Raw genomic sequence first — 13329 nt, forward strand, 5'->3', positions numbered from 1 at the left:
GGCTGCCCCAGTCCCAGGAATTACGCCCCCGGCATCAACACTAATCACCATAACCTCAATGACAGAATGACATGACATAACCTCAACGGCTAACATTTATTGAATGAGTGGTGGCCCCGTGCCGTGTGGAAATACATCATCCCCCTTCATTTGCCCGACTACTCAGTGATGCGTTATCATTCCCCGGCCCTGATCTCATGCTGGCGCCAGGAGAGCGAGCGAGCCTGCAGGAGAGACGCACGGCAGAGGGCTCCCCTGGGGCTGGCCCAGAAGAGGATGGGAGGGTGTGCAGGGGAGATGTTCCACAAGGGGACTAATATGCAGCTCTGGCGGTGACAGGGTGACCCTGGGAACACGCTGATAGAATGCGAACTGAAACCAAATGGCTCTTTCGGACCATGACAGTCACAGCGAGAAACGGAAAACAGAAGAGCAGGGCGGGGAATCATTCTGCGGTTGGGGGGCGGGGGAGCTCTGAGCTGGTTGATTCTCCATCTTGGCTGTGAACGATGCACGCACCCGGGGATGCCCCTGGCCCAGCTCTGGTCCCTGCAAGGACTCTGCCTGTAGGGAGGTCAGGCCCCCATGCTGAGTCAGAGCGCAGTCTGGAATGGAGTGTTCTCTCACTTCCTAGCTGTGTGTACTAGGGAAGCAATAAGCGGCTCTGAGCCTCAACTCTCACAGCTGCAAAGGGCGAATGACCACTGCCGCCCCCTTCCTAAGTGGAAGAATGAGTGAGGCCACGCGTGGTGCTTGGGAAGTGACAGACCGTGGTGGTGCTTAGCTGGTACTCGCCTTTTTAAACATGTTCTACGGATAATTCTGGGGTGCAGCCAAGATGGAGAATCACTGCTTTACACATTTCTTTTAATGGCAGCATCTTTTTTTACTTAAAAAAAAAAACCTAAACTAAATTAAAAAAAAGAATGATAACAAGCAGGACGTTCCATGCAGGTGCATGCAGTCAGGGCTCATAAACGCACACAGCACTGGAGGCCCAGGCCTGGCCTTGACCAACTCCCTCTTTGCCGGGACAGGCATGCTTGAAAACATTCCCAGAGACACGGCCCTGTGGCAGGGGCATCAGTCAGCTCCTCGCTCCCGCCTGGCTATGCAGGCCAGCCTCAGTAAGCTTCAGGCTTCCCTTCTGCTCCCCACTCAGGATGAGACCTCACAGTGGCCTCCCGTGGCCCCCTTCTCCACCAATCAGCCCACAGGTTGATACACCGGCGGGGCCAGCTGGAAAATTCTCCTCTGCAAGGGGAGGGACCAAGAGTCCTAGAAGGCAATAGGAACATGGGTTGGTCCACCACTCCATCTGCCTCCTTTGCAAGGGGTCAGCTCTTCCCTCTTCCTACAGTCTTGGCAGACCATGGGCGGGAGGTGGGGGGACGGGGGAGGGGGGCTGCCCAAGGTCAGCCAATCAAAACCCCTTCCCCAAGACTGTGAACCATCAGTGGCCCCCTGAGGACCAAAGACAGTTCCGGCGATCCATCCTAAAGGAGTCTGATTCCCGGAGTTCCCATTTCCTGAGTCCTGATTACTTGGTCTGGCCTCTGATTTCTGAGTGATCTGCTTCTCCTTCCAGTAAACACCCTTGTTGAAGTGGCAGGAGTCGGCTTCCATGGCTTACAAAAGAGCCCTTTGTCTGGACCCTCGGCCACACTGCTTAAGGAAGGCAGGAGGGAGGGATGGGTCCAGTCCAGCGGCTGATTCATGCCTTTACCTCACCAGAGGGAACCAGGGCAGCCTTCCACGGTGAAACTCTGTTAAAAGACATCCCCCCCAACCGGGCGCCCACAGCCACCTGCAGTGACTCTGTCAGGTGCACATCACCCTGTACTGCCTTGGCCTGCCTACGTCCTGACCATGCCCAGGAGGTGAGGGTGGGATCGTGACAGTCAAACCGTGGGCCATTCATTGTCCACCAACTACGTGCCAAGCATGCTGCAAACAGGATCTCCTCCAAGGCATGCTCATTGTGGTCATTTGACCTACACAACAGTCAAGCTTAGCCCAGGCCACCCAGCTGAGGAACAAGAGATCTGGGGATTCAGACTATCTCCCCAAGTGCCCACCGCAAAGCCTGGCACCTAGTAGGTCCCCAAAAAATGTTCGCTGGATGAACAACGGAAGGGGGTAGAAATAGAGACGGTGGAGGGCCTCTTTCTGAGCATGCAGCAACAGGCCCAGTCCGTCTACAGCCTCCCCCTGCAAGCACAGCTACTTCTAACCCACGTGTCACTGACCTTCCCCCTCCTCGTCCACCATTTTGCCACCTGAGAATTCACAAGATCCAGGAAAGTGTTAAGAACCAAGGCAACACTCCCTCCCAGAACCCCCAGTTAAATGCCCAGAGCGGATGGATGGAGGTCCTCTCCTAAGGATGAGTGGCAGAGACGGCGAAGGGACCTGCTGCACCTGTATCTCAGTATCCCCATCCCACGCGTGCTGGGTAGATCCTGACAAGCACACCGCATGGGGCCAGCTCTTTTGCTAAAGCTTATAAACGTGTTTAAACATAAGAAGATCTAGAAAAATGCAGGCCAACCCTCTGTCCCTACACCTGTTTTCATGGCAGCAGAGGGAAAAAAGTCAAGTGTTACAGCCAGGCAGGGCAGGCGTGGCTGGGAGACAGCACAGACCTCGGCTCCAGGCCGCAGCCTTCAGCTCCTGAGGACAGATGCTGCTCATGAGAGGGGCCTGGGCCACACGCAGCCTTACTCTGAGCCAGACGCACATGGAGCCAAGAAAAAGGGAAGAGAAGGTGACCTGGCTCAGATTTCATCTTGGCCCCTCCCAGGCGGGGATGAGGACGCCTTCTTGGGGTTCTCACAGGCCCCCAGGCTCGCTTCCATCACTGCATCTAGCACCACCACACCCTTGATTATTTGGCATTTGTCTTCCCAAACAGAGGGGAGACACGCTGAAGACTGTGAGCTCTTGAGAACACAGAGTAGGTCTTACCCACTACTCTCTTCTCAGCACCTGGCACATCAGCACCAACCACATCATGTGTGGTTGCACAGGACATGCACTGTACGACCCAAGGGCAACCATTCCCCACAGTGGCTCAAGTACCAGGTGTCCCCAAGGCACCCAGTAGGCGCTCTGCATACACCTGATACGCAGATGGAGAGATTAATAGGCGAACGGCCGAGTGAACAACCACAGCTGACCTTCCAATGCCGGAACAGGCACCCCAGGGGCCACCAAGATGCCATCTCAGAAGCCCATACCCACAGAGCCGGTTTCTAAACCAGCCCTGGAGAAATGGGTAAAATCAGCGCCTATTTTCTTCTAATCTGGGATATTTGGACAGCTGTGTTAATGTCCAAAGCTTACATGGAACATGTCTTAAATAATCAAGGCATAATGTACTTATTTGCTTATTATAACAGATTACACTGAGCGTCTACTATGTTGCCAGGCACTCTTTCCAGCCCTGGGGATACATAAGTGACCCAAAAGCCCTCATGGAGCTTAAATTACAAGGGAGAGAGAGAGAACACACAAAAGGACTAGATCCAGAATTAGCCGTCAGGCAATGTTTAGAGCTACAAAGAAAACTAAAGCAGAGGAAGGGGAAAATGAAGGGAGCTGGGGCTGAGGGATGCTAGAGAACAGTTAAGAATTTTTTTTTTTTTTTGGTAAGCAAAGGCCCGAAACTTGTAATCTAATAAACGTTTCCCAAGTGCCTCTAGGTAGCAGGTATGGGGCTGTCGGGCTGACAAGCCTGGCACCGTCCCTGCTCTTGAACCTCTTCAGTACCACTCCCAGGAGTGGCCCTCAAAGCCACTCAGAGCTCGCTGTTTATTCTCAAGAAGGTTCTGGAACTCTGCTTGGGCACGGGCCAGCAGGCCAGCTTCCCTCGAGGGAAGAATCCAAGTTACTCCTTTATAGTCAACGCTTCGTTTTTGACCAAAAACGGAAGTGACCAGCTGCATCACCCAGCCTGATCCACCCGCCTAGGACCAGAAAGTTCTCCATATTCAAGTGGAAGAAATACGGCCCCTGAAGACAGCCTAAAGGAATGTGCTGTGTGTACGACGGACCCTCCAGCAGCTGTTCAGTGTTTGTGACAGATTTTTGTAATAGGGGGAGGTGCTTATGACCGACCCACTGGTCAGAAAAGCAAGCAAGCAGCATTGATGGCTGAGAGCGCAGTAGGATGCTACTCCTCTCAGGAGGAAGGCCAAGGAGAGACAGACACAGACAGCCCCTCTGGCGGGGGGCCAGTGGACAGACATTCTTTTTCCTGGTTCTCTGCGTTGTTATGCAACTTTCCAGCGGTCTAAAATGAGCACATGCTGATTTTATGATCGGTTTAAAAAAAAAAAAAGAAAAAGAAAACCTTTCAAGCAAAGATCTCAAAGATGGAGAAAATCAGTCATGAGGTTGAGAGATGAGCTGAGCACGGGTCTGAGAAGCGGGCATATTGTTGGAATAACAGTCTTTCTCCTAAGACCACAGGGAAGAACTGGGACGGCATGAAGCCGGGGCATGGCAGCTTGCTCAGCCTTGGCACTAGGGACGTTGGGGGCCAAATGATGCTCTGTTTTCTGGTGGGGGTGGGGGGATTTGCTGTGCGTGGTAGGCTGCTTAGCAGTATCTCTGGTCTCTACCTTCTATGTGCCAGCAATGCCCCTCCCCACCCTTCACCCTAGTTGTCACAACCAAAAATGTCTCCAGACATTGCCATATGTCCCGGGAGGCACAAACATCCCCCGATAAAAACCACTGCTCGAGACTTTAGGTTCCTAATAAAGAAACCAGAGTAAATAGAAATGTTCTTCACCTTCCAAGTACAAAGGTTAATGAGTCAATTTGTAACTCTCTTTGCCACCTGAAAAAAAAAAAAAAAGGAAAGACAAAAAGACAAAAAAAGGAAAAAGGAAAAAGTATCTGACCCATCAGTGTAATAAATACGCCTGGGAAGGGGTGGGTATTTCCCCGTCCTATGCCTATTTCCTGGTGCATCTACACTTCCCTACCCCGGTGGGGAAAGAGTCCCCCCAAACCAAGCACTCTCCCCCTTCAGCCTGGGTGTTCTAAAAAAGACCTGATTAATCCAACAAGGAAAAAAAAAAAAGAAAGTTTCCCTTTAGGAGAAGCCAAAAATGTGGTTCAAACAAATCCAAGGTCACTGGCTCTTGGGAGTCGGCTACAGCGGATCAAGAGTAGACCCTGATGCCAAGCTGTATCACTGGGGGGGGTGCCCCAAGAGAGCTGGAGAGAGAAGGGCCTGCCCAGTCTGAGTTCAGACCCACAGGCCGAGGACTTGTGTGTGAGGCCATGTGGCTGGACTGGGAAAATGACCACACGGCAGTGCGAGGGTGGCGGATGGCATTTTCATTGCCAAATTAAGTGCTGACGTGGCCAAAGGAAAAAAGAAAAGGGGAAAAAAAAAAGGAACTGGCAGCATTCTGTGGTTCTGCATCAACTGCTTCGGATCTGCTGGCAGTAGCGGAGGAAGGGAAGAGAAAAAAACCATCTGTGGTCAACAGAGTTTAAGGACGTTCCCTGTGCACCTGGACAGAAAGGAGAGAGACCGCATTCTGGGAAAAAGATTTAGTTGAATGCACATGTGTCACTTGAGAAAGCACACGGGGTCATTTTCACCCAACTGAAGCAAGTCTGTAAGATACAGTGCTCCTGAGGTTGCCCCACCCAGCGTGTGATCTTGGCTTGACCATCAGAAGGTGCCGGCTCTGCAGCACGAGGGAAGCAGGCTAGACTTAAGGCAGAACTTGCCAACCACGAGAGCACGGACATGCAGGAACTCATTCTGATCAGGAATGAAAAGCTGAAGGAACTTCTTGCCTCATACAGGTAAAAGGAAATGCTTCGCTTTTAAAACCACTGGGGTTCATAGCAGCACAATTTAACCAGCCACAACATGGAAACAACTTGGAACGATCACCAACCAATGAACGAACAGACAAAATGTGGCGTGGTATTCCCCAGCAACGAAAGGACATGAAGCACAGACACATGCTACCTCACGGGTGAGCCACGAAAACCTCACATGGAGGGAAGGAAGCCAGGCACGGAGTACCACACAGTCTAGAATTCCATTCATGTGCAATGTCCAGAACAGACAAATCCAGAGGCAGAAAGATGCGTGGGTGCCTAGGACTCGGGGCGCCAGCAGAAAATGCACAGGGATTGCTAACAGGCTACGAGGTTTTCTGGAGGGGCAACGAGAACGTTCTGAAGGTGATTCTGATGACGGCACAACTCGGAACATACCAAAAATCACTGGACTGTAACACTTTAAATGGGTGAACCATATGCTATGTGAATTCTATCTCAATAAAGCACTTACTACAAACCACTAGGACCCCCGCAGCAAACCAGAGCAGAGGAATGAATGAACCCCCCACCCCCACCCCGGGCAGACACAGAGGCAACTGAAGGAAGGAGCAGAGGACTGAAGCTTAGAGGCCAGACTTGAGGGCCTGACCTGACCAGCAGCCACCGTGTGTCGTTGGATAAGCTGCTCCCCCTCTCTGACATTCAGGGCTTCCCACTGCATGGAGACCAAAACCCAAACTCCTCACCCTGAAGACCCATCTCCCACCACTGTCCCTTGCCCACCGTGGTCTGGCCACACTGGCCTCCTTTTCATTCCTTCCACAAACTGACCTCACACCAGGCCTAAGGCCTGTGCACCTGCTGTTCCCTGGGTCAGAACACTGTTCCCAGCATCAGAACACTGTTCTCCAGATCTTCTCCTTGCTGGCTCCTTTCCAGGCCACTGTCACCTCCTCAGAAAGGGCTTCTCTGACCACCCCTAGGTGGCCTCGTGTCACCCCCATCACTCCCCAGCTCATCATCTGCGGTTTCTTCTTTTTAGTGCTTAATGCTCCATGAAACTATTTCTTTCTTGATTTGTTTTTGCCCTTCTCTCCTACCAGATTCTAAACTCCACAAGGGTAGGGATTTGTCTAGCTGTCATTCACTTCTGTCTCCGAAACTATTATGGGCTGAGTTGTACTCCCGTCCCAAATTCGTATGTTGAAGTTTGAAGTCCCCAGTCCCTCAGAATGTGATCCTATTTGGAGACAGGTTACTTGCAGGTGCAATTAGTTAAAAGGAGGTCATCGGGGGGCCCCTAATCCCACATAACTGGTGTCATTAGAAAAAGGGGAAACTCAGAGACAGACACACACACAGGGAACACTGTGTGAAAATGAAGGCAGATATTGGGGTGATGCTTCTACGGGCCAACAAAAGCCAGAGACTGCTACCAGGTCAGCAGAAGCCAGGGGAGGGGCATGGAACAGACCCTCCCTCAGAGCCTCAGAAAGAACCCATCCTGCCAACACCCTGGTCTTGGGTTTCCAGCCTCCAGGACTGTGGGAGATTACATTTCTGTTGTGTGAGACACCCAGTCTGGGCTACGTTGTCACAGCAGTCTTAGGGAAGTAACACAAGCATTTAACACACAGTAGATGCTCAATAAATTCTGCTGAACGACCACAATAATGAACAGTAAATGGCTCTTTCTTAGGGACCAGCGCCATTCACAGAGACGGGAACCTGGCTGTCCCTGGCAGAGAAGGGACAAGCTTCCCTAAGCCTCAGCTTCCTCACCAGGGAACTGGCAATTCTACTCCTTGAGTTGTTGGAAGGAGTCAACAAAGTAACTCCTGCAAAGTAACTCCCTGGTTAGCCTTCAGCAAGCACTGGCTGTGTCTTAGCTTCCCATCACAGATACTTCCAGAATACCTGCACCCCTGCGAATGGCCAGCCCTGCCCCTGTGGACAGTCTGAGACCTGCCTGGGGACAGAGTACGAAAGGAACATGCCCCAGAGGCTCGGGGAGTCTGTCATTAGCTCCGGGAGGCAGGAGATCAGGGCAGGACTGGTGACCTCTCTCAGCAACAGCTGAAGGCAAAGTAGAAAAGGTGTCAGATGACCTCTTCCCTCTCTGTGGGGTCAAAGCTCCAAGAAGGGGAGCAGAGGAGCCTGCAAGACTCCAGTCTGACTGATGAAAACACAGGGCAGCCTGAAGGTTGCAAACAAATCCCCTGAATTTTAAGCCAACAGAAGAGAAAAGATTCTTAAAAGTCTCGCCACAGAAGCCTTCACGTAAGGACAGGGTGAAGCCCCAGCTTTCGGAGCCCTAGCCTGGGAGAACACGCCAGGTGCGGTGGCTGGGGAGCGGGCAGGTCTGCAGGGACCTGGCAGGTGCCAAGTGCACGGGGATAAACGATGGGCACTCCTCCCAGGGAAGTAATGACAGCAGTTGTCAGGTACGGAACATTCTGTGCCAGGCACCATGCCCAAGGCTCTATGGAATTGAGCACATTAAATCTCCACCAAACACCCGAAGGTTGTCCTGCTTTATCAGTGAGGAAACTGAGGCTCAGAAGGGTTTGGACGACCCTGGTAAGAGGAGCAATGGGACTCAAACCCAGTTCTCGCCAACTGCCAGCCTGCACGCTCAGCCACCATGCGTCCCACCCCCCGACCCCAGCATCTGTTCTGGACTACGCCACGTATGTCACCGCTTCCCACAGCCTCCTGAGAGCCAGAGGACTATAATGATCACTGTCCCCATTTCTGCCACGAGAGCGCTGAAGCCCGGCAGGCCCAAAGCCACCTCGCAGCAAAGGATGAAGACCTGGGCCCAGGTCCGCCGCCCCGGCCGTAAAGCACTGGGACCCCCTCTCAAGTCAGCCCTGAGAGCCTTCCGGTGATCCTTCCACAGGGTTCCTGAAGGGGCTGGCCCAGCGCTGATGAGGGGCGCTGGGGGAACCTCCAGGAGGCTGCGGGGCTGGGCCCTACCGTCGTCCTGCTCGGCCCGCTCCTGCTCGGTGCTGGCATACGTGCGCAGGAACTCGGCGAAGGCGCCGTCCCGGGCTAGCAGCTCCTGGTAGGAGCCCATCTCCGAGATCTTGCCGCCGGTCATGACGATGATGACATCCACCTGGGGCAGGTAGCTGATGCTGTGTGTGACCAGGAGCCGCGTCTGCGGGCAGAGCGGGGACCGGCGGGTCAGCGCTTGGGCGCGACAGGCATGCCCCGACGCCCCGCTGGCCGAGCTCAAGCCTGAGCGCCTGAGGCGCTCCTGGTCTGTGGGTGCCTTCATTCAACCCATGCCTGCCAGGAGCTGGGGGGGCAGTGGGCAGGGAAACGGGTCCCCGCCTCACACTCCTCGGTCAGGCGGGGAGAAAGGATGGACAGAAGGACAACAAAGTGCGTGCTGGCTGTTGCACGAAGCAAAGGGGATGGGCTGAGGGTGGGGGCTGCAATTCTAACAAGGGTGATGGGGAAGCTGATTTGTGAACAACAATTTGAAGGATGAGGGGGAGGCACTGTGGATGAATAAAAGAACGAACCCGATACAAAACAATTCACATGCAATGGCTTCATTTTTTAAAGTAACCCCCCCCATAAAAAACCACTACAAAATTTGTACATGTGTATATATTTTATACAAATTAAGTCAAAGTTGGGAAGGACGCTCAGCAAACTGCATGAGGCGACCAGCTTTTCCTTAAAGGGCCAAATGGTAAATACGTTCGGCTTTCTGGAGCCTCCGGTCGCTATGGCAACGATCAGACTATGTTTCCACAGCGGGAAGGTGGCCGTACACAAGACGGAAAAAGATGATCTGGCCGGGTCCTAGCAAAGCTTTACGCAGGAGCTCCGGCATTTCAATTCAATGCCATTTTCATTTTCATAGGTCTCAAAATACTATTTTTCTTCAGATTTTTTCCCCAACCACCGAAAAACGTGAAGACCTTTCTTAGCTCAAGGGTGGTCCAAAAACAGGCAGCAAGCCAGACTGCTGACCTCTGCTCTTGAGACAAGAACCAGAGGGGAGGAGAAGGGAGGGCCTTTTTTTTTTTCTTCGCTTTCCATATACTCTTATACCCTTTGATTTGGTTACCACGGGCATGTGTCATTCTGGTAACAAAAATTTCTTTAAAAAGTACATTTATACAGAATTTCTGGGTGTGTATGGGAATGCTTACGACAAGTTAAGTGTCACGGTGCCTACTACATATATATATGTGCACGATGTGCTGAGCCTATTAAAAAACCTTCTACGGCTTGAAAGAAAGAAAATCTCTATGAAGTGGGACTAGGCACAACTGCTTATGTGTTTTTCTTTCTCGTATTTTTCTGAATCTCCTGTTTTCCCCACGGGCATATGTGTTACTTCTTTCTCCAGAAGAAAAAAAAAAGAACCAGTGCTCTCTTCCCAACCACCCTGTAATTCCCCTAAAAATAATCATCATCTTCAAGAGGGGAAGACCCATTTCCTGTCACGTTACGGTGGTAAGGCAGGCTTCCTGCTCCTAATCTCTGTCCCTCAGCCCACGGCCACCTCAGCAGTGAAGCAGGGGCTGCCTATTCAGTCAGAGGGGATGGGATTTCCCTCTGCGAGGCCACCCCTGTAATTAAATCAGGAAGAGGGGCCTCCGTTGGCCAGACAAGGATTGCAAGCCAGTGTCAACGACTTCCCGCTATAAGGACAAGAGCAAGAAGCCTGTCCTGGGAAGGTATCCAAGGGAAGCATTAGAAATGTGTTAAGTCCAATTTTAAAAAAAACCTAATTCTGGAAAGTGGGAAGTGAAGGATTCCCCCAGGGGACACATTCTGACTTAAGTAGAGATGCCAGACGGCCACACCCCCGAGCCCTGCCCCTTTAGCAGGTACCTTGCTCCTCAGCATCCCCTTGGGGCCAATGACATTTTCAAATATGTGTTTTCCCACGTGGGCATCCACTGCCGACAGGGGGTCATCGAAGAGGTAGATGTCGGAGTCACAGTACACGGCCCGGGCCAGGCTCACTCGCTGCTTCTGGCCCCCAGACAGGTTCACGCCCTGGGGAGAGACAGAGCAGAAGGGTGGGTTTCCCAGGGAGCCTTGCGACCTGCGGACAAGGAACCCCGCTCAGGATGCAGCAGACCCAGGCTGGCGGCCCTGCGGCGCCACACCGCCTCCTCTCGTTGGAGCAGGACGCAAAGGCGTGAGATGGTATCGGCGTGAACTGGGTGCGAGGCCCGCCAGGGGGTCTAGCCTCTGTGAGCTGCTGAGCGGGCACCCAGCGCAGAGTGGCGATTCAGCAAAGGCTGGCTGGGGGCAGCAAATGACGGGGGGCCACAAGGAAGGCACCTGCAGATGCGGTAATGATCCTATCCTGGCTGCCGCCCTTAGAGTTGTTAACAGCTGACATTCTTGTGAGCTTGCTCTGATCTATCACTCACTGCGAAGCCACACAGAGCCGCGGCAGGCTGTACTCTGGGGGTGCTGAAGTCCAGTCCCACTCACCAGGAGGAAGGGCACTGATTTCTAATTTACACGGGAGCACTCCACGGAGCACACAGCAGCAGTCCCAGCCCTCCATCCGGCAACAGATGACCGAACGTCATTTCCATATGTGGCTGGGGAATCAAAGGGGACCCCCCACCTGTTAACTGCCCAGTCTCTCCCGAGAGATGCCCGCCCTCCCTAGGCACCGAGCTGCGGTCCTGGGAGCCAGGGTTCTTCTGGATGGCCCCTCTGGCCACAGCACTTTGGCCCAGGGGCAGACACCAGACCCAATCATAGTCTCTCGCTCTAGATTTTGGTACTGGGACCTAGAAAAGGAGAATCAGGAGTCTCCCAAGGGGCAGAAGCAGACACCTGGGTTAAAACAACAACTAGCCCAGGCTCCTCTGCTAACTGCAAATCCAAAGAGCCCTGCTAACAGTTGTTTTTTCCTTCCAAGGAGCTGTAGGTTTCCCTCAAATAAATCGTTCAGCAACTAAGGAAGCTGGGGGAGCCACTGGCTTGTAACTTAAGAGACAGGGAAGCTCCTTGGTGCTGCTGTGGAACATCTGTACTCCCCAAACGCACACCAGATAATGACCAGGGATGCTGGAACAGGCTGGCCGGGCAGTGGAAAAGCACATGCAAAGACCCTGAGGTGGGAAGAGGCTCGGGCAAGTCACTCAGCCCCTCTATGTCTCTTCCTCCTTAACCACGAAATGGAAATAACAGTAAATCCCATCTCATGGCCTTGCTGTAGGATGCATATAAAATGTTTATCACAGGGCCTGGCACAAAGTCAATGCTGAACAACGTGAGCTACTGTATCATTACTTTTACTACTATCCTTATTTTGAAAGGGACTGTGGCCGGGCGCCTGGGTGGCTCAGTTGGTTAAGCGACTGCCTTTGGTTCAGGTCATGATCCTGGAGTCCCTGGATCGAGTCCCGCATCGGGCTCCCTGCTCGGCGGGGAGTCTGCTTCTCCCTCTAACCCTACCCCCTCTTGCGCTCTCTCTCTATCTCATTCTCTCTTCAAATAAATAAATAAAATCTTTAAAAAAATAAAAAATAAATAAAAAAAAAAGAAAGGGACTGTGGCCCTTTGACTCACGGATACGCCTCCCCCTTGTATAGTGCCCTGTCATGTGACTCTGGGGTCACGTGACTGCTAAGGTAGCGTGCACTTCCTGGTCCCTTATCTTTCAGTTCAATCAAGTGAAAACGACAATATGCTTTACAGGACATCACCTGGGGAGCTATGGGGGTTTTGTTCTTGTTCTCTTGGGCTTCTGCTGTCACCATAAGAAGAGCTTCCCCCTGCAGAGCTCCTGTCCCTGCAGCAGGAAGCCCCAGCAGGAAGGTGTGTGGGGCAGACCCTAGTCAACCCTACAGCCTGGAACAGAGCTCGGCGGGTCTGCGCTGTGAAGCAGGGCTGCCCAGCTGAGCCCAGTGTGGGTCAGCCACCCTCGGTCAACCCACATACCCACAAATGGGGGATTAAGTGTTTAACATCCAGCCCCAGAATTCTGTGGCTGATACAGCGGCCATGCTGCAGCCGTACCGACCTTCTCACCAATCTCTGTCCGGTCCCCGCTGGGCAGGATTTCCAGATCTGGGAGGAGGGCACAGGCTTCAATGACGGTCTTATAATACCGTTCCTGTAGCTGGTGGCCGAAAAGGATGTTTTCTCGGAGGGAATCATTCTGAATCCAGGCCTGCTGGGGGACGTAGGCCACTGAGCCCTAGGAGGCGCGTACAGAAGGCAGCAAGACAGAGAGCCTTGGTTAACAAGATGGCAACCAGCCCGCCTACCGGGAGGGCCCTACTTCCCAGGATACTCTCATCACACCCATTGTTTCAGCAGGGGGTAAACTGAGTCACGACAGCCTTGGATGCCAGAGCTGGGATCAGACCCCACGCTAAGTCAGTCAGGGATTCTAATATCAGGTATTCAAGAGTGGAAATCCACATTGGTGAGATTATAGCTTTGCGTTTACTAAGTATTCACTGAATGCCTCTAGCAGCAAACAAAACTCTGGTTTCTCAAGAGTAAGAA

General features: G+C 52.7%; 1 protein-coding gene across 4 annotated transcripts in view; it reads right to left on the bottom strand.

Annotated features, from left to right (window-relative positions):
- Window positions 1-13329, bottom strand: part of ABCC1 (ATP binding cassette subfamily C member 1 (ABCC1 blood group)) — a 62524-nt gene that overhangs the window by 24373 nt on the left and 24822 nt on the right. For 3 of the 4 annotated variants that reach the window (XR_014145338.1, XM_081819974.1, XM_081819973.1), the window contains 3 exons: window positions 12839-13015; window positions 10678-10845; window positions 8797-8980 (listed from right to left, as the gene is read on the bottom strand). Coding sequence is in view for 3 of the 4 variants with exons in the window: in XM_081819974.1 (XP_081676100.1) it covers window positions 8797-8980; window positions 10678-10845; window positions 12839-13015 (529 nt within the window). In the remaining variant the exon portion in view is untranslated. The remainder of the gene's footprint in view (window positions 1-8796; window positions 8981-10677; window positions 10846-12838; window positions 13016-13329) is intronic. The other variant, XM_081819975.1, reaches the window with a different exon arrangement.

Source organism: Leptonychotes weddellii, chromosome 5 (genome assembly GCF_054177405.1).
Source record: "Leptonychotes weddellii isolate Sample4059 chromosome 5, ASM5417740v2, whole genome shotgun sequence".
In the NCBI taxonomy this organism is placed as follows: domain Eukaryota; kingdom Metazoa; phylum Chordata; class Mammalia; order Carnivora; family Phocidae; genus Leptonychotes; species Leptonychotes weddellii.